This window comes from Podarcis erhardii, assembly GCF_964252035.2.
Source record: "Podarcis erhardii genome assembly, chromosome: 3".
NCBI lineage: Eukaryota > Metazoa > Chordata > Lepidosauria > Squamata > Lacertidae > Podarcis > Podarcis erhardii.
In genome coordinates, this window is record NC_138507.1 from 100,368,208 (window position 1) to 100,386,956 (window position 18,749).

Below are 18,749 nucleotides of genomic sequence, written 5' to 3' on the forward strand. Positions count from 1 at the left end.
GTTATCTACCAGATTCCCACCCTCTTTTAATTACCGCTTCATGGTTTACATGCCGTCCAATTAAAAGAATATTACATTTAAATCAGGAACATATTGTTGATGGGAGTTCAGATTCAGATTCACTCTTGGCATCCTCAGCTTGTCACTAGAATTTCACTGTGGCTCTGGAGTCTTGGATGAGATGTGGATCCTACCAGAAAAGAGGCGCGGCGAGTTTTCTGGTACATGTGCTATATCAAATTGGTAAAATATGTGGTGCGATGGTTAGCATGATGGACAAAGACTGTATCAACCGAGGCACAGATCCCCACCCAATCATGAAGCTCACTGGCTTTTTTTAGGCTAGCCAACGGTTTCCCAAACTTGGGTCTCTGGCTGTTTTTGGATTACATCATCCCTAGCTAGCAGGATCAGTTGTCAGGGATGATGGGAATTGTAGTACATAAACTGCTGGAGAACTAAATTTGGGAAACCCTGGTAGTCAGTCCTACCGCGCAGGGCTGTTTTGGCAATAAAATCGAGGGGGCAGGGGAAGACCCATGCAGATCACTTGAGCTCCTTGGAGGAATACATAATACATATGGTAATAAAAATATGCTTTGTATATACAGTGGTACCTCGGGTTAAGTACTTAATTCATTCAGGAGGTCCATTCTTAACCTGAAACTGTTCTTAACCTGAAGCACAACTTTAGCTAATGGGGCCTCCTGCTGCCGCCGCGCAACCGGAGCACGATTTCTGTTCTCATCCTGAAGCAAAGTTCTTAACCTGAAGCACTATTTCTGGGTTAGTGGAGTCTGTAACCTGAAGCGTATATAACCTGAGGTACCACTGTATATACTATTTTAGAGAATGATTGGGCTGTGTAGCCACCTAAGTGCTACCTACCATATTTTTTGCTCTATAGGACACACTTTTTCCCCTCCAAAAATGAAGGGGAAATGTGTGTGCATCCTATGGAGCAAATGCAGGCTTTCGCTGAAGCCTGGAGAGTGGGGGGGGGGGTAAGTAGGCTTATTGGTCTACTCTGAGTATGGCAAAGTATTCCACAATACTTGGTCAATGACACTAAATGCTCAGTTGCTTGTTATTGTCAAATGGCCCTTGCCAACTTGGGGAATGAGCTTCTGCAGATGATCTCAGTGACTGAGCTGGGATGTAAATGCTCAGGCTGTCGCTGACTTATTCTGGACCTACGTTGCTCAGGGTTTTGTAACTTAATAGGAGAACCTTGAGCCCAGCTTGGTAGTTGATGGGCGGCCAGTGAGGATGCTGAAAAAATGGTGTCCCATGTTCTCAGCCAGATGCTCCTACTAGCTGTCAGGCCACTGCATTCTGTACCAGCTACAGCTTCTGACAATCCATTACTGTCCAAAAATAATCCTAGGTTTAACCAGATATGGGCAAGCATGCAGTAAAGATTAATCCAGTCTAATTGCAGACCTCAAGGCTTCAACATCCTGCCTGGTTTTTGTAACCCCCTTTCCCTTATTCCCCTTAACTCCTGCTTTGGGTAACATCTCTAGCCCAATGGAAAAAATGATGGCACACTTGACAGCTTGTGCACCATTTTGTTACATTTTGTTTGGTTCGGCTGTGAGCATGCACAGGTACATTGTCCAGCTATGGATTTTAGAGCCCCCCCCCCTGCTTATGGGCAAATGCAGCTGCCTTAAAAAGTAATAATAATAAAATCTTGTTATTCCCCTGAGTGAGTCAATGAGTCAGTCATTCCCAAATATTTCTATACAGACAGATAAGTCACTGTCTCCTCACTGTAAATCTCCATTCATTTTATTTATCTCTATACATACAAATAAGTGTGTTCTGTATGGTAGACCACACATATGTGCCTTTCATACATTTCTCCTTGTCCTTGAAAACAAATATAGGTTTATGACTTTCTCAAAGAAGTCAAATTCAGCCTTAATTGTAAAACCACACAGAACTCAACCCTGCTGATGTAGATTAAATCAACTCCCAAACTGCGTAGTCTCATACCAGACACACTTTTTTACTTGGAAGCAAGTCCAGCAGAAATAAACAGGGTTTCTTCCCAAGTCATTAGGGGATCTTTATGGTGAGGCTAAATACACTTTCTCAAAATCAACAGGACAAATGCACACAAACATATTTAGGATGGAGACAGCAGAGTACAAAGGGGGAAAAAAAAAGTCCAGTCTCCTTTACCTAAGCTTAACTTTGGAGGTTAGATCAAAGTGGCAAAAGTGAAGGCGTGAATGACTTGTGCATCCACAGTTCACACTTCTGATGAATCTTGTGGGGTTCTTGTGGGTTTCACTTTCAGTGATAAAAGCCTATTTTATATTATATTACATTAATAATAATAATATAATATAATATAATAATAATAAATGGTAGCTATAAAGTTTATTTAAACCACCTTCAAAGGCCCATGGTTTGTTTCAAAAGAAAGTTTTTAAAAGCCTGGGTGGATAATCAAGTCTTAACCTACTATGGAAAATATTGTAAGGGGGAGGTTGGTGAGCTTCTCTGTGGATACTATTTTTTAAGTGGGGTGCCAGCACTGAGAAGCGCCCCCCCTTCAGTAGCCACCTGAATTCATAAAAAATAGTAGCCACAATTTATAAAAATTGAAGAGAGGAATGCATTGCTGATGGAGCTGTTTTCCTCCCTTGCCAGGAGCCTTTCCACCGAAGACCAAAACTCAGGAGGTGAAATTAATTGATTCTGCTGCCCGCAAATCTTCGGGCTGGTGGCAACTGACAGTTTCAACGCCACTCTCTTTTGTGTGGGTGACATGAGCGGCACCACACTCCGCCAGCCCTTTTTCTCTGAGGACTGGATTCGAGCTGGCTGCCTGGAGCCGCCGCCCTTCTCCCCAGCTCTGATGCGCTCTCCCTTTGTGTTTGCCAATTAGTTGCTAACAGCGCCGTCATGCAGACCTTGATGGATAAGCGCACCATTAACACCCAGACCCTGCAATTCACGTCCGAGCTGAGCCGGGGGATCAAGGCCAGCCCCAGCCCGAGAATTGTAGGTTTAGCATTGCAGCTTTCTCTGAGGACCATTTTTGGGGACTTCTTTCCTAGTCACGACACAGGACAACCCCCTCCCTCCTACCGAAGTTTTTGTGTGTGGAATCAACTTCTCCACTTACCAGAGAAATCGATCAAGGCGCAGTATTTGAAGAGGGAGGTTTAAACACTCTGTCGCTCAGAGAAAGTTTGTAGCTCTTCCGCCCATGAGATAAAACCTCACAATCCTTTGTTGATGGATATGCAGAAGTAAGTCCCGCTGGATGCATCTCAGTTCTATTACTAGCAAAACATTTGTGTCTAGTGGGGTTTACTCTCAGGTAAGTGTGTCTGGGATTGCAGTCTCAGGCAATCCCATTAAGCTCAACGCGATTTACTTTTGAGCAGATAGGCACACAGGGGACTGAGCTGGGAAATCTGAAATGTTCACTCGCCTTAATGAAAGGCTCCCGGTTCATTTAAGACTAGCCTCTTTCCTCTGCCTAGTTCGCAAGTCCGGAAAAGTAAATTTTCTGTTCGCCTCATTTAACACCCTCGGCCAACCTAATCGCGGCGATTTATCGCGGCATTGTTGCAACTGTGTATTTTAAATCGGATTTATGTCTGTCCCTCCAGGCAAAGGCGATTCAGCGCCGATGGCTGAGCCCCGCCTCCCATTTACACAAATGGCTTTCCAAACGACCCATAATTTGTAGGTGTTATGGGGCTAGCTGGCGGGGTGGGGTGCGGTAGGGGAGGTAAAGTAAGGTCGAGCTTCATTCAGTGGCTTTAAAATGCCAACCTGTATTGAGCGGTGATGCTGAACACCGACATGTTTAGAGTAGACCCATTGATTTCAGTGGGCCTACCCTAAACGGGACCAAGTCTGGCTCCTACCCACTGACTTTAAAGAAACCATCCATGTTTACACGGGAGTAAACTCGACTGAGTTCCGTGAACCTTGTTTCCTTCTCACGCAAGCAACCATCGATATTTGATATTGATCTCTAGCAGTACAAGGGCCAGCTGCGAGCGTGGCACAAGCACAGTCTGAAATAAACGTTTATTCCTATTTATTACAAACAGGCATTTGGCCATAGCTTTAAATATGTACAAATTAATAGGGAAAGCGGTTCATCAGCGCTGCCATAAAGAATAAATGACCTCATGCAATTCTGAAGCTGATATTCGGTTTAGGGCATATTTTTGAAAGGTCAGCAGTCGGGGGGGGGGGAGAAAAGCAACTTTCCTCGTCTCACCCATCCTTCTTCTGCTGCCCACTTCCCTCGCTCACATCGGCATTCCGACGTGGGCGCTGCCTGTTCCACAGAGGCTCCTTCACGCGTATGATTCATGGGACAATGCCAGGAGGGCGGCAGATGAAGGGGCGCGGCGGGAGGGTGAAAGCGACGGAAGTATCTGGACAGCTCTTGAAGCATTTAAAAATACACCCCACCCACCCACAAAATCACCACTTGATCATAGATAGAATCGCACAGAATCCTCAGAATAAGAGGTTTGGAAAAGACAGAGGGTGTCAGTTCGTCCGGCTACGACGCGCGCACACGTGCACACGAGCACACGAGCAGAGGGATTGGCTCCTGTCTTCAGATGGACACCCTGGGGCAATCGGAGCCCCAAATCCAGAAAGGTCGAAGCAGAGATACAACCTTCCAAGACACCCATCCTCACCTCCCGCCCTCCGACTCCTGACGCTTTCCTAACTTTCAAGTTACAGATAGGTAGCCGTGTTGGTCTGCCATGGTCAAAACAAAATAAAAAAATTCCTTCCAGTAGCACCTTAAAGACCAACTGAGTTAGTTCTAGGTATGAGCTTTCGTGTGCATGGTATCTGAAGAAGTGTGCATGCACACGAAAGCTCATACCTAGAACTAACTTAGTTGGTCTTTAAGGTGCTACTGGAAGGGATTTTTTTATTTTGTTCTAACTTTCAAGCTCTACTTTCCGCATTCCGATGACCCCCTTCCCTTCCCTGCGGGTCAGGCGGCGAGGCCGCGAACCAGCCGCAGGGCAAGAAGGGGCCCCATACCCGGTCCCATTCACCGCTGTCTTCTGCGGGCGACACCGTTAGCGAGTCCGCGGCGCCTCCTCCAGGAGCCCCCTTTCCTCTCCGCCGCAGAAGCGCCCTCTGGGACCCGTAGTCCTCTTTCCCGCGCTCTCCATTCTCCGCGCCGAGCGGGAGACTACGTTTCCCATCCACCCCCGTGCCGCCCTTCGCGTTCCGCCAATCAGGCGGCGTCACCCTGTGTGCAGAACGCTCGGAGGATTCCAAATACATTTCCCTCCCCCGTTCCAAATGCGAACTCCCCTCTCCCTCCTGGCCGGGGTGCAGCTAATAATAAGCGCTTCGGGGAGGCTTTATAAGGGCGGCGCTGGAGGAGGCAAGTGTCATGAGGGTGGCAGGGCGGCGGAGCGGCGGCCGGGCAGCGTGAAGAGGCGGCTGGCGGGTGCTTTTATTTTGGGGAGAGCCGCTGGTGGTTTTCTTTCCTTGGCCGTCGCTGCTGCGGAGCTGGAATGTTGCAAAGGAGCTCGCGGCAGCCAAGCTGATCAGCAGCGGCGGCAGCGGAGGCAAGCAGCGGCGAGCCGCGATCGCTGCCCTGCCCGAGCTCTCCGGGGCGATGAAGCGGCGCAAGCTGGCCGTGGCCGCCGGCTTCTGCATGTCCTTCCTGCTGGGCACTTTGCTCAACGTCCTCTTCATCCCGGCCTTTGATCCCCAGCAGCAGCAACAGCAGCAGCTCAGCGCGGGCGTCACGCACTCGCTGGCGGGCTCGCCGGGGGAGGCGGGCGGCAGCGGCAGCAGCAGCAGCCGCCCCCTCCCCGAGGACCTCGCCCGGCAGATCCGAGAGCGCTACGAGGAGGTGCTGCGCTACCAGCCGCCTCGGGAGGCAGCTGCCGCCGGCGCAGTGCGACCCCTGGAGCGGCGGCTCATGGATCTGGCTCCGCAGCGGCTCTCTGCCTCCTTGTCTTCTTCTTCTTCCACGGAGCGCAGCAGCAGCAGCAGCCGCCCCAAGCTGCCCGGACCCCGGGCTCCTTCTTGGGGCGGCGCGCCCTGGGACCACCCGCGAGCGCAGCTGGAGCTCTCGCTCGGCCCGCTGGCGCTCGGCTGCCGGGACATCGGCAACGTGAGCGACGTGCACTACCTGGGCTCGGGCTACACCAAGGCCGTCTACAGAGCCGTGCTCAACCGGAGCCTGGCCGTGGCCCTCAAGTCCGTCGATTTCGGCGGCCACGACATCGACAACTGCGTCAAGCTGTACGCCTCCTTGGAAGGCTGCTACCGCCTGGCTTCCTATAAGATCGCCAAGGAGATGGTCTTGTTGCAGAGGCTGCGACACCCCAACATCCTCCAGGTAAATGGGGGGGGGGTCCCGGTGTGAAGAATTGGGATGGGGGGAGGTAGAGAGACGCAGACAGACACACTGGTTTTATTGTTTAATTGTGTGAGCGATCGAGTGGAGCAACCTAGTTAAACGTTGGGGTTGGATTTTTTGTTGTTGAGATCCTGCCTTATTAAAAATTGTTTAGACGTGTATTGCATTAGGAGAAAAAGGGGGAATTTTGGGAGGGAAGCCATTGTACTGCCAATTCCCGGCGGGGCTGTATTCTTTGCTTCTGGAATAATGATGTTTTAATTGGGCTCTTTTGGAACTGGCGCGTTTGTGGAAGGAGAGTTAATCCGCACCACAGTCCTCCTGACGCGTCAAGTTAGGGAAGTTTACCAGCGCGGCCGGCCACGTGCGACCTCTCGGTGTTGCTGCTCGCTCCTCCCAAGGCGAAGATGGCACCTAGGTGTTGCAGTGTGATTTGGGATCGAGCCGTCTGGCAGCACATCCGAGACCCGTTTGCTTCTGGAAGTTCCCTTGCGATCTGTCCGAAGGCAAACATGCGCTGCCATGCTCTCCAACCCAAGATTTATAGTTCTAAAGCCCATTTTGGCCACCGATGAACTTCATTTGGAAATAAATCCTAGAGAGAGATTTTGGGTGTGTGTGACAGAGAACTCTCTGAATTTGCACTTCCAGGAAAAAGTGAATAGGATCAGGTCTCCTGATTTGGGTTAGACTGCTTTCCCGATCCTCGACACCTAATGCTGTCTCCTCACAAGGAAGTCCCAGTGAGTTTCGTGAAACGTGTCCTTATACGGTACTTAAGGTCCCGGCATAAACTGCAGCCTAAATATTGGACGCACGAAGCTTAAAGGAACTCCTATGAGATTTGCTTCCTTACGTTAATGTGCCAATTAAATCGCTTTGGTTAATCCTCAGGTTGCAGTCCTAAACGCGCAGACTTGGGAGTAAGCTCCATTGAGTTCAGTGGGACTTCCTTCCGTGAATACATAGGACGTTGCAGTTCCTCCGTGTGTTTCGGGGTCGGGATGCTTGAGACAGCTGTTCTGGGGGTATTTCCCCTAAACTTCGGAAATTCCAATCCGATGGGGGAGAATGCTGGATAAATCAGAAATATTTGGCTGCTTTTATTGCGCTAGAGAGGGCCGCAATCCGGAGGAAGCTCAAATTGGAAATATTCTAGTGGATTTAAGACCTCGCATCCTGATAAATTTGCTTAAAACCCAGCTTAAAAAAAGAGGGGAAGGGCCGCAGCTCATTGGTACAGTCTGTTTTGCGCTCCAAAGGTCTTTAGTTTAATCCTCAGCATCTTCGAGTAGAGCTGGGGTGGGAACCCCGCCTGAAATGTTGCAGCTCAGTGTGGAGACGATATTGAACTAAATGGATCAATGCTCTGCCTTGGTTTAAGGTAGCTTCGTAACACAGAGATACACAGCTAGCGAGGTGGAGGCTTAGAGGAAATTCTGTCGACAGCAGAATGTGCCAAGTTTGGGAGTCGCACAGAGTTCTTTATCTGTTCTGCCCAATGATTTGTGCAGTGTTATCAGCCTGGATCAAGAAGAAAACTTGAGGAGTTGGGGTAGGCAAATAGAACTTTTCGTACGTCGATTGGGGAAAACTAAGCCGCGACGGTGGCAGTTCCGCGTGTTCAAACCTGCGAGTGCCACAGTCGTGTAGACGTGAGCGGGCGACGTGTTCTAGCAGCAGAAAGGAGGCAGAAACGTGTAGATCCCCCAACCAGCTCTCCGTTTAAATCTCTCTCTGAGCTGGAGACAGGGGAGTCCCAGAAACCCGGGAGAAATCGGGCAAGCTTTCAACAGCTCTTGGGAGGTTCGGCGTCCCGTCGAATCGGTATGGATCTTCTCTGAGATGAGGGGGTCGCGGGGTTCACAGCTCCGCCACGTCGGTTCTCTCAGTAGCGCGGCGCGCAGTGGGATTCTGCCCGAGCTTGCACGGCGGCACACGAGCGCATCCGGAGGACTAGCGCCGTGAATGCCTAATTGGAAGAGAACCTTGGCTTTCGCTTAGTTGAGAGAGCCGAGCTGCAGACTCGGAACCGCTAAGCGCTCGCTTTAAGTTGTGGATAGGCAACCGGGTGGCTGCGTTCAGCAAGACAAGGGGCCTCGATGACATTCAGCCGCAGCTCTTAGCCGACGAGGGCATCGTGGCCGATCTTAGAACGAGCAGGTTTGAATCGGGGATTTTAAATACTCTTATTAGAAAGAACCCCTTTTCCTCGCGGAGGTCAAGGCTCCCGATGGTGCCCGAATGTCTGTTCCCGGTGCTCCTCGGGACAGGGAACTCATACATTCTCCTGTTTTGTGCAAATATCCATCGTACGGGTAATAAATCACACCGTATTCTGGCAAACCGAATCACTTGCAAACTTCACATACACACAAACACACACACACCCTGCTGCGGATGCATTAAATCAAGCCTTCACTTTCTCCCGTTGAAATGGCATGGGATCTGAAAACGGTTAAGTTGGGAATCCTGTTCCTGCTTACTCGCGAGTAAACCCACCGGAAGTCGATAGGAGTTCGTATGCGAGAGGAGCTTTATAGCGTCTTCTTCTTTTTTTAAAAAGACCACCCGCTATAATACACTTGTAATACAGAACCACCCAAATAAAATAATGGCGAGTACGTGTGTGTGGAGGGGCAATCTGTCTAAACAAGAATCTTGGCGGCCTCGATGGCAAACACCCCTTGCTCTGTAACAGGAGGCGGCGATCGGCAAAGCAGTTGAGCAAGATTCCCATCGGCTTGGGTGCCCCTGAGAACAGAGCCTGTAGCCGGAGTCTCTTCGGAGGAACCAGGCAGGCTTCTCAATTTCGAATCTAGGTTTTTTGACCCGGTTTGGCAATCGCTTCCCGCTCAGGAAGGAGAACGAGAAACGGCTCATAGCTGCGATCCTGCCAGAGAGAGGGGGTGGGGAGGGCGGCGAGGAGTCGGGAGGGGAGATGACCCGAGAGAGAGAGGGAGAAAGATCTCCCCTCTCCAGAAACAGCAGCGAGAGGAGAAGGAGGTCTCTGTTAGCAATTTTGACTCGGGAGTACATCAGATTGGTCTTGTCAACAGCACAGACAAGGCTGTCGATGGAGCTTGACAGCTAAAGCTTCCCTCCCCATCCCCCTCTGTTGTTGTTTTTAAAGAGGACTTTGTTTCACCTTGTGTTTCTCGCTGGAGATGGATGTGCGCAATTTTTTCCCCTTTGGGCCTGTCAACAATGTCATATTCTCAGATAAAGGAGAGAGAGATTGAGACTCCCTGTTTGTACCCCTTCTTCCCTCCCCTTGCCACTGTTTGGCTGCCATCCTATGCCTCGGAATAATCCACAGTGAATCCGCTCATGGGTCTTGCTTTCCAAATCAATATGCGCAAACCTGACTGTAAACCCCTCTTCTCTCTCCCCCCCACCCCAAGCAATACCCCGACAGCCTCTCATTCAGGCAGTTACATTTCCTACAGATGATCCCTTTTCAGGTCCTCGCTTAGGACAGAGCCACTTCTTTGAACTAGCTCCAGTTCTGAGAAAAAGTGTCTTTGGACTAAGCCACCTTTAAGGTAAAATCTAACCTGTCCTTGGGAAGGAAGTTTCGCTGAGTTGAAATGGGCTTACCCCAAGGAAGCATGGCGAGGAATACCAGCCCTAGAGAATTCCCAGAGGCCAATTTATTGGGGCTGCAGGGTCTCTCTGACAGCCAGGATCCGAGTTCATCTCAAGCTATAGCCATCACTTTCAGGCCTCTTTAAGGACTGTGCTTGTTAACAAGAGCTTATGTGGGCTTTTCGGTGGGGTGGGGGACCTACACAGAATTTGGCTGGCCTCCTCGCACAATGAAAGCTCGGCTTCTATCAAAAGCCGGGCATTTAGCCTCTCTCTCTGTAGACACCCAGCCGCTCTGCAGAGAAAAGATTTGTTTTGAGCAAGTCTCTTCCATTAGGCCCATGAAAATTAGAGGAGGCGCAATGAGCTGTTCCTCTTATTTGTAATTCCATGGAGCACGTCTCAGAAATGCCTATCTTCTCTTCCCCCTCCCCAGTTCCTTTTGTGAGCAAATATCCTGATGGGGAGGACCCTGAAAGAGAATCAAGGGCCATCTAGTTACCTCCTTTCAGAGCCTCTTTCTCCCGCCTTGGTCAATTACGACTTCATGGATTAAGTGCCACCCCAATTATGAGTAAATTTCATTTAAATAATCAGAACCATATTTGCCAATGGGGTTTAGATTCCTTTGGCTTCCTCACAGGCTCAGTAAGGCTTACTCGAGCAGGATCCCCAACACACTGGAGGGAAGGCGGATATGAAATAAGAAAAACCGCCAGCATAATTTCATTTTTTAAAATACCGGTGAAATGCAGACAAGCACTAAATGCTTCCTAGGGCATTACAGGCAAAGGATCTGAATAAAAAGGAAGCCAGTAGATCTAGCTGGATATTATCGTGGACCCACTCCCACAGATAGATCTATTGTTGCTCTGAGAGCTTTTGAAATAGCTTTTACAGAGGATGTTTGGGGTAAGACCAGAGTGCGGCTTTCTGTTTTGTGTATTCAATATACATGCTTTTTAGAACACCCCCCCACACACAAAGGATTTCAGTCAGCTATGAGGTTGTATCAAGCTACAGATGTACTGTGAATACTCCAGTCTGACTCTTTTCTGCTCCAAAATAGTGAGCATCAACCTGTCTAGAACCCTACAGAAGATTGCTCTCAAGCAGCGGTTCCCAAATGCCCCCCTTTCTGCCCACGGACCACTTGAAAATTACTGGGGGTCCTGGTGGACCACTTAAATATTTTTCTGCCTGTGGTACCAATTGTAATTCCTTAGACTTCAAATGCAATATAAGAAAGAAAAGAAGCAATTAAAAGGTACATTAAAAATTAATATCAAATATTCAGTGAAATGGATGTGCCCATTTCCCAGCTTCAACCACAGATCTGCAGGCACACTGTGGGGCCCCTTGAATGAAGATTGTAGGCCACAGTTTGGGAGCCTCTGCTTTAGACCTTCCCATTTTTAAACTGAGCAGGATTTAACGGCGCGTTCCATCAAACCCCCAGACAAGCCAAAATCCTTTTAAGAGTCTAGAAGGCTGAATCTGTTCTGTCCTTGAGAGGTTTTGGAATATGGTTTAAGTGCAGGTCTCATTCCATTTTAGCTTTAAAGTGGATTATCTTTTTCAACTGGGCTCGTCTCCATGCTGGAAGCTGGATTCTGTAAGGATGCTATGGAGAGCCCTGCTGGACTGCAGCAAAGTTCCATCTAGTCCAGAATCATATTTTGAATGCTGGCCAGCCCCAGTATTTTTGGGAAGCACCCAGCACAGCCCGAAGCCTCCTGTTTTAATTGCTGCACTGTTGCCTTAGTGTATATTTTAATTATGAATGTCTATATCTTAATGTTTGTGCAATTGGCCTTAATATTTTGGAAGCCGTTTAGAAGCCTATTTTTGGCATCAAGCAGTATTTCATTAAATACTACTACTGCTGCTAATAATAATGATTATGTTAAAGGCAGAAACCCCTGCAAACTGTCTCTCCGCTTCTGCCTCTAAACACGGGTCCTCTAAACACGGAGATCCCATTTAGGACTGCCTGCTTTCATATAAGCCTATCTGTGTTTAAGTTTTTAGGAAGCTGCTTTATGATGAGACAGACTATCTGTCTGTCTGTCAAGCTCAGCATTGTTGACACTGACTGGCAGTGATTCAGATCAAGGGTCTCTCCCAGCCCCACCTGGAGATGCCAGGAATTGAACTTGTGACCTTCTGCATGCCAGGCAGATGTTCTGCCCCTGGTCCTTGCCAAGCCTTCTTCAGAGGCTGCCTTGTGTTTGCTCCCCACATCTGAGTTAAGGTGTATACTAGCAATGAGAGAGACAGGGCCTTTTTGGTAGTGGTGCCATTCACCTGGTGCCTACTACTCTGTCCATCTTTCCAGTGCCAGTGGAGTCATTCATATTTTCTAGACCTTTTTAATGGTTTTGCTTGAGTTTATCTCATTTTGGTTTTACATGTTCTTTCCCCCTTCCCTTTTATTTCTTATAAAACCACCCTGGCAAAAAAAGATGCAATACAAATATTATAATATAAACACACAAACAAAGAAAAATAATAATAATTTGAACAATAACGAATATTAGCCTCTCCTTCATGAATTTGTCTCATTCTTCCCCATCTGAGTTTCTGGCCAAGACTTCCATAGATTAATTTTGCATGCATTTGTGTGACAACATTTCTTCTGCCTTATAATCTTAGTTTCTGATTTCATCCTTCGTCCTCTGAAGTGAATAATGGCAAAACCAGCCTCTTGCAAAAAGCATCACTTCACTGATCTCTTTATATAAATTTCTGGGAAAGCTTGAAACTCCATCCCTTGGCACCCCTACCCCAGGCCCTTCTGACTTCTGATTTAATTTTGACAGGAGGGGACAGCCTTTCTAAATAAACCCAACCTGTTTAGGCGAACTTCCTAAAGCAAAGCTCTTAGTGTCCAGAGAAAGTGTAGAGAGCTTTCAAGAACAGAAGCTCATTTTCCTTTTACTGCTTCCTTGAGTGCAGGGAATACACTGGAGACCACCCATTCTCCTGCTCTTCTCTCCAGCTCAGCAGCACATCCATCTACGGTGAGTGACGGGTTGCCACGGGCCTCCAAAGCATTAGTGAATTAGCCTATTTATCCACAAATAGCCCCTTATTCTGGAGCAGCCTGTAATCTCCAATCAGAAATCAGAACTCATGGCTTGGAATCTCAGAGTATATATATATATATATAGGATCACTCAACACAAACTATTTACCCTTTCAATTCCCTTCAAGCAGTACTGGCTCCAGACAATCCCATACATGAGTTTTGAAATCCACGTGGCATCCTTCCCTGCACAGTGAAAATATAATAGTAAATTCAGTGGCAGGTTGATACTCTTTCCCCATTTTTGGATCATTAGAAAGCTTTTGCTGTTTCTGAACGTGACAACTCTTGCTCCATTGGTGACCCATGCCTCTGGAAGGTCAAGGCTTGATTACTGCAACACAGTTTCTGTGGGGCTGCCCTTGAAGGCGACTTGGAAGCCTTCTTACCTGGTGCAGAAAACGGCTGCATGCCTTCTGATACTCATCCTGTTCTATGACAACTACCGGCTTGCTCCTGGGCCCAATTCAAGGTGCATGTTTGAACTCTGAAGGCCTTGCATATCCTGGGACGTTTATATCTCAAGGATGTTCTTTCTCTCCCCATAATCCACATGAGTTCACTCACCTGTCAAGGTACATCATTGAATATATATGGGCTGTCTATATTTGCAGGAAGAACAAACTAGGATGTCTTGGGGCTGGGTACTCACAGTGCCAGCTCCAAAACTAATCTCTTACTGACAGAGATTAGACTGGCTTCAAGAGCAGTTTCGTTAGGTTGATGTTTGGCTGAATACTTTTTTGTGATTCTTCACAGAAGAGTGGATTTATTTTAAATCCAAGCTCCTCTTTTGCCAGCTGGGAAAGGCAGCAGATGAGGGGAGGCAGTAATTATTATTATTATTATTATTATTATTATTATTATTAAATTTTATATACCACCATATACCCGCAGGTCTCAGGGTGGTTCACAGGATTAAATCAGAATATAAAACAGCAAAATACATTATCAAAATAAAAGCAAAACAACCCAATTACACCCCCCTGCAACCCCCCCCATTTTAAAAGGGCATAGGATGTCAATCAACCAAAGGCCTGGTTAAAGAGGAATGTTTTTTGCCTGGCGCCTAGAAATAAGAACGTCACATTATGCAAACATGGACAAACTACTTTTGTTTTTCAGCTGGGGTGCAGACAGGCAGCTAAATGTCTGTTTTTGACTCTTGGGGTTTTTTCTTAAAGGTAATAATAGCTAGTTCATATTCTAAAAATAAAGTGCCCCCCTTTTTCCCCTTAAAGCATTTAATGGGATATAAATAGACTGAATGCACAAATGCTTCTGAACAGCTGTTTAATTTATAAGAAAATGTAATTGAGTGATCGATTGAAATTTGAATCAGCATGGATGCCTTTAGTCGAATTGCTAACATGTAAGGAAACTGATTCGTGGTTTTTTAGTGAGTTACAAAAAGAAAGAATTCCACCATATTTTCCTTTTCTGTGTACTAAATTTTGACAGGCGCACACATATATTAATAAATAAAATAAAATAAAATAAAATAAAAAAGTGTTCACCTTCAGGAGTCCAGATGGGCCAAATGAGAATGTAAGGAGAACCCCAACAGATGATTGATTAAGGCTAGCCATTCACCGTTTTATCCTACATGATTTTATCTACAAATACCCTTTAAAGCAATTTGAGTTTGTCAACATCCCTGCACCTTGCTGATAGCAGATCCTGTGGCTTAAGTTTGCTCTGTGTGAAGAAGTGCTTTGGTTTTGTCTGTCCTGGGTTTTCCAACATTGGATGGCCAGAGATCTAGTATTATGAGGGAGAAAAACATAATTCAGTTGAATCACGCCTCTGTGACGTGCCACGCTTACTTGCCTTCTTTTTTTCGAAACTAAACAAGCCCATGCCTTTTCTTATAAGGGCGCTGCTCCCAGCCCCGTGGACATTGAGAAAATCAGAAGAAACACAGAGCACAAGATGAAGGGATATGGGGGAGAGTTCAGCTGTGGAAGGCCTGTCTGTACCAAAAAATGCATCTTTGCAAAGAAAATACATGAGCTGGTTCGGCCCCTTACAACTACTTTTTCTAAATAACAACAGTAACAACTGCTCTAAATAAGAACAACAAAAACCTGTGTGTATGCATGCGCGCACGCGCACACACACACACACACACACACACACACGCCTTATGGGGCATTTCAAGTTGCTTGTCAATTTCAATTCCTCCAAGTGTGGTTCCACCCCCGCCAGCCATTGTGATGGGCAGGTGCAGATCAAAATGAGAATGTCGTTTGTTCTGGAATGAAGGGAGGTGGTGGAGGAGCAGCGGAGGAGAGTGTCTCATTAAGGTTGATTTAATAATGAGGGGCATTTGAGAAGGGGGGGATCTGGGTCACTGACTTATTGTCTCTGAAGATTTAGAAGCCCCACTAATTGCTTTGCAGCCCTCCTCCATCAAACTCCGCTGATGGCCTGTCTATCTCTTTTCTCCTGACCTGTAAGTGGGGAGGGGAGAGGGAAGAATCACCAAAGTCCTGGATTTTTACCATATAATACTGTGGAAAACAGCAGGCATATTCATATATTGACTCTGTACCTGCCGCCACCTCCCAGTCTGGAGAAGACAGAGAAATCCTTTGCTTGGTAACTGCAGTAACTTAGCTGTTAATTTCAAACAATGGCTGTGATTGTAAAGAGACAATAGCGATGTTTGATTTACTGTAATCAAACATAATTATAAGCCTCATGCGGGCTCAGCCGGTCATAAACAGCTCGTCTCAAACAATTCTTCTTCTGATGTTAGCGCCAACTGGCAGGAAAGTTGATTGTAACCGTCAAGGGACTTTGGAAATGTGGTGTATTTCTCTTAGGGTTCTGTTCACCCGGTAGAGGCTCCCTGGGAATGGGGTCTGTCCAACCAGCTCTCTTATTTTCTCCCCACCGTGCAGTGAAGACTTTATTGGAGGGGTGTGTGTGAGTCTTCAGTGTATGTTGATAAAAACGAGCTTCTACTCATCTGTTTCCAGCTTTTAGGGGCTGAACTTGGCAATCCTAGATGCATACATCTGGAATGTTGCTAGGCATGGGAAAAAATCGAAAAAGTCATTTTAACATGTGATAATTTTGGTCTTTATGTGTTTCTTTGGTGTGGTGGTTTTTTGGTTTGCTGAAAGCCTCCTTGGGGTCCATATTAGTACAGGCATCCTCAAACACGGCCCTTTAGCTGTTATGGACTACAATTCCTGTCATCCCTGACCACTGGTCCTGTTAGCTAGGGATAATGGGAGTTGTAGTCCCAGAACAGCTGGAGGGCTGAGTTTGGGGATGCCTGTATTAGTAGAATAGCTACTGATTAAATACAATAAATGTTTTTCTGATTTGCCAGTAAAGTCACACAGATAGGGCCCAGTCCAACCACAGACTAGATATCAAACTATCTCTCCCCTTGTGATGTCATGAATTTGAGAGTTATCAGACCAGTAGATGCTGATTCAAATCTCTGCTCATTCAAGAAGGGTGAGGATAAATCTCCATCCTAATCTTACCTCCTATGGTTACATGAGGACAAAATGAGGTGGGCGGGGGTGTTTGTGTGATGCCCTATCTTCTGCTTGGACCTCCTTGCTGCTGCTGCTGCTTCTTCTTCTTCTTCTTCTTCTTCTTCTTCTTCTTCTTCTTCTTCTTCTTCTTCTTCTTCTTCTTCGCTGTTTTGCACTGACTCATGATGGCCCCAGCAGAAGATTTCTCACTGGGGGTTGGTTGTCTTCTTGCTGTGGACAAGACATCTCAAGGTGATGCATGTATCCAGCCAGATGGGCGGGGTATAAATAAAAAAAAAATAATAATAATAATAATAATAATAATAATAATAATAATAATAATAATTATTATTATTATTATTATTATTATTATCCTGGTTGGTTCTTGATGGAGGGTGAAGCGAGTTGGTGAGGTCAAAGCAATGCCACCTCCTGGCAATTTGCTGGAGTCCATCACAGTCTAAGGAAGGTTGCTGGAGGGGGCTGGCAGGAGACAGGAGGTGGGTTGACGGAGAAGACAGATGCAGCTTGGCGTGGAAAGATGAATTACACAAAGTGCTTCTTTCTTGCGAGAATGCTTCCCCAAAGGCCCAGATGTTATCCTGAGCCTTTAAGAGTGAGGAAAGGATCTGTTAGCAAGAACTCTGCTGCCGTTGGAAGCCCAGAGCTGATACAATTGCAAACCAGCCATAACTATCCGTGTCATTATTAAACGAGTGCCGGAGGTCTCTGCTCTGAAAGGGCTGGACTGCAAATTCTTAGGGGGAAATTGGGGAAGGCGAGGTAGTGCAGTTTTTAAGAGGAAGCAGGTAAAAATGTGCTCGATAATGTTAAATAAAAGGCCCCACCTCCCTCGCTTTCCAAACTGCCCTTTCTCAAAATAAATGCAGCCCAATTTATCAAGTTGCATCTTTCGACACCCTCTATTATTCGTCTCATGTAAATCACTCCCTAAGGGGTCTGTTCCAGTTTGCTGTTTCTTTAATAGGAGCGGGTGACAACCCTCATCTGCTTTTTCTTCAAAATCCTCACCACAAAAGGCCTGTTCTTGGACCCGTTGTGACTAATTTCAGCACCCTTTCGAAACAACTGAGGTTTGCAACAGAAGGCAGTTTTATGTCGGAACAGGCCGATGATGTCAAGGGTGCGTCTAAAGAGCTGGCTGAAGAGTCATTCCATTTCGCCAGCCCGGGAACACGGAGCACTGTAGGAAGTTATGCAAGGAGAGCCAGGGATTCCTAGCTCTGAATTCTTCGCACTTTTGCTTTGATCTTGTCTACGCTACACATTTAAAGCAGTAGAATACCGCTATAAAATGACATGGTTTCTTCCCCCAAAGATTTCTGGGCATTGTAATTTGTTAACTGCATCCTTACCCCACAGATGCCCACTTGACCGCTTCAGTCTGTAGAACTGATGCTGTTATAACTGCTACATCACACTCATTCCACATTTGTAAGAACTGAGTCTTTTAGTGTGGCAACTTTGGAACTCCTTGCCTATTGACATCACTTAAACGCCTTCACTGTACTGTTTCTGGCACCTGCAAAAACCATTTTCATTTTGGCAAGATATGTAGAATGCCAGTAGGTGTTTGTGTGTGTGTGTGTGTGTATTGTTGTTGGTTTAAATTATGTTTTAAATAGATATTTTCAACTATTTTTTTACTGATGATTTCATCCTTGTGTTTTATTCTTCTTGTGAACTGCTTTGAAGCTTTTTTTTTTTTTAAAAAAAACAACCAACCACAATTAAGCGGCACATAAATTTTACGAAATTATATAAATTTGAAATGCTTCTTGGGAAGCAATTCATAAATGAAATAGATTTTTAGTTTATTTTAATATACCTCCTCATGATATTGCTTGTCATGAAAATAGCATATTTTCCAGGGCACACAAAAAGCAAAGGTAGCTGTGTTGATCTGTTAGAGAAGAACTCAAATAAAAATCCACAGCTTGAGTGATGACTTTTATTAAGACCAACCAAACAGCAGCCACTGCTATCAGGTGACACAGAAAGATGTTGCCCAGCTGTGGATTTGGGGATTTTTTTCCCAGGGGCATCATTTGAAGTTGTGATTATCTTTTTTGGGTGGGGAGTGTGCCTTTGTGTGTATGTATTTGTGGCAAACCTGTGTATGATTCAAGATGCAATTTCCGAAAGCATTGTGTTAAGAACATTT

At 46.4% G+C, this 18,749-nt stretch overlaps 1 protein-coding gene across 1 annotated transcript in view; it reads left to right on the forward strand.

Moving 5' to 3' along the window:
* Positions 1–5,280: 5,280 nt before the first annotated feature.
* The window catches only part of PKDCC (protein kinase domain containing, cytoplasmic), a 43,300-nt gene continuing 29,831 nt past the window's right edge, over positions 5,281–18,749 (forward strand). The window contains exon 1 of the mRNA XM_081854792.1: positions 5,281–6,370. Within this exon, the coding sequence (XP_081710918.1) occupies positions 5,639–6,370 (732 nt within the window). The 5' untranslated portion in view covers positions 5,281–5,638. The remainder of the gene's footprint in view (positions 6,371–18,749) is intronic.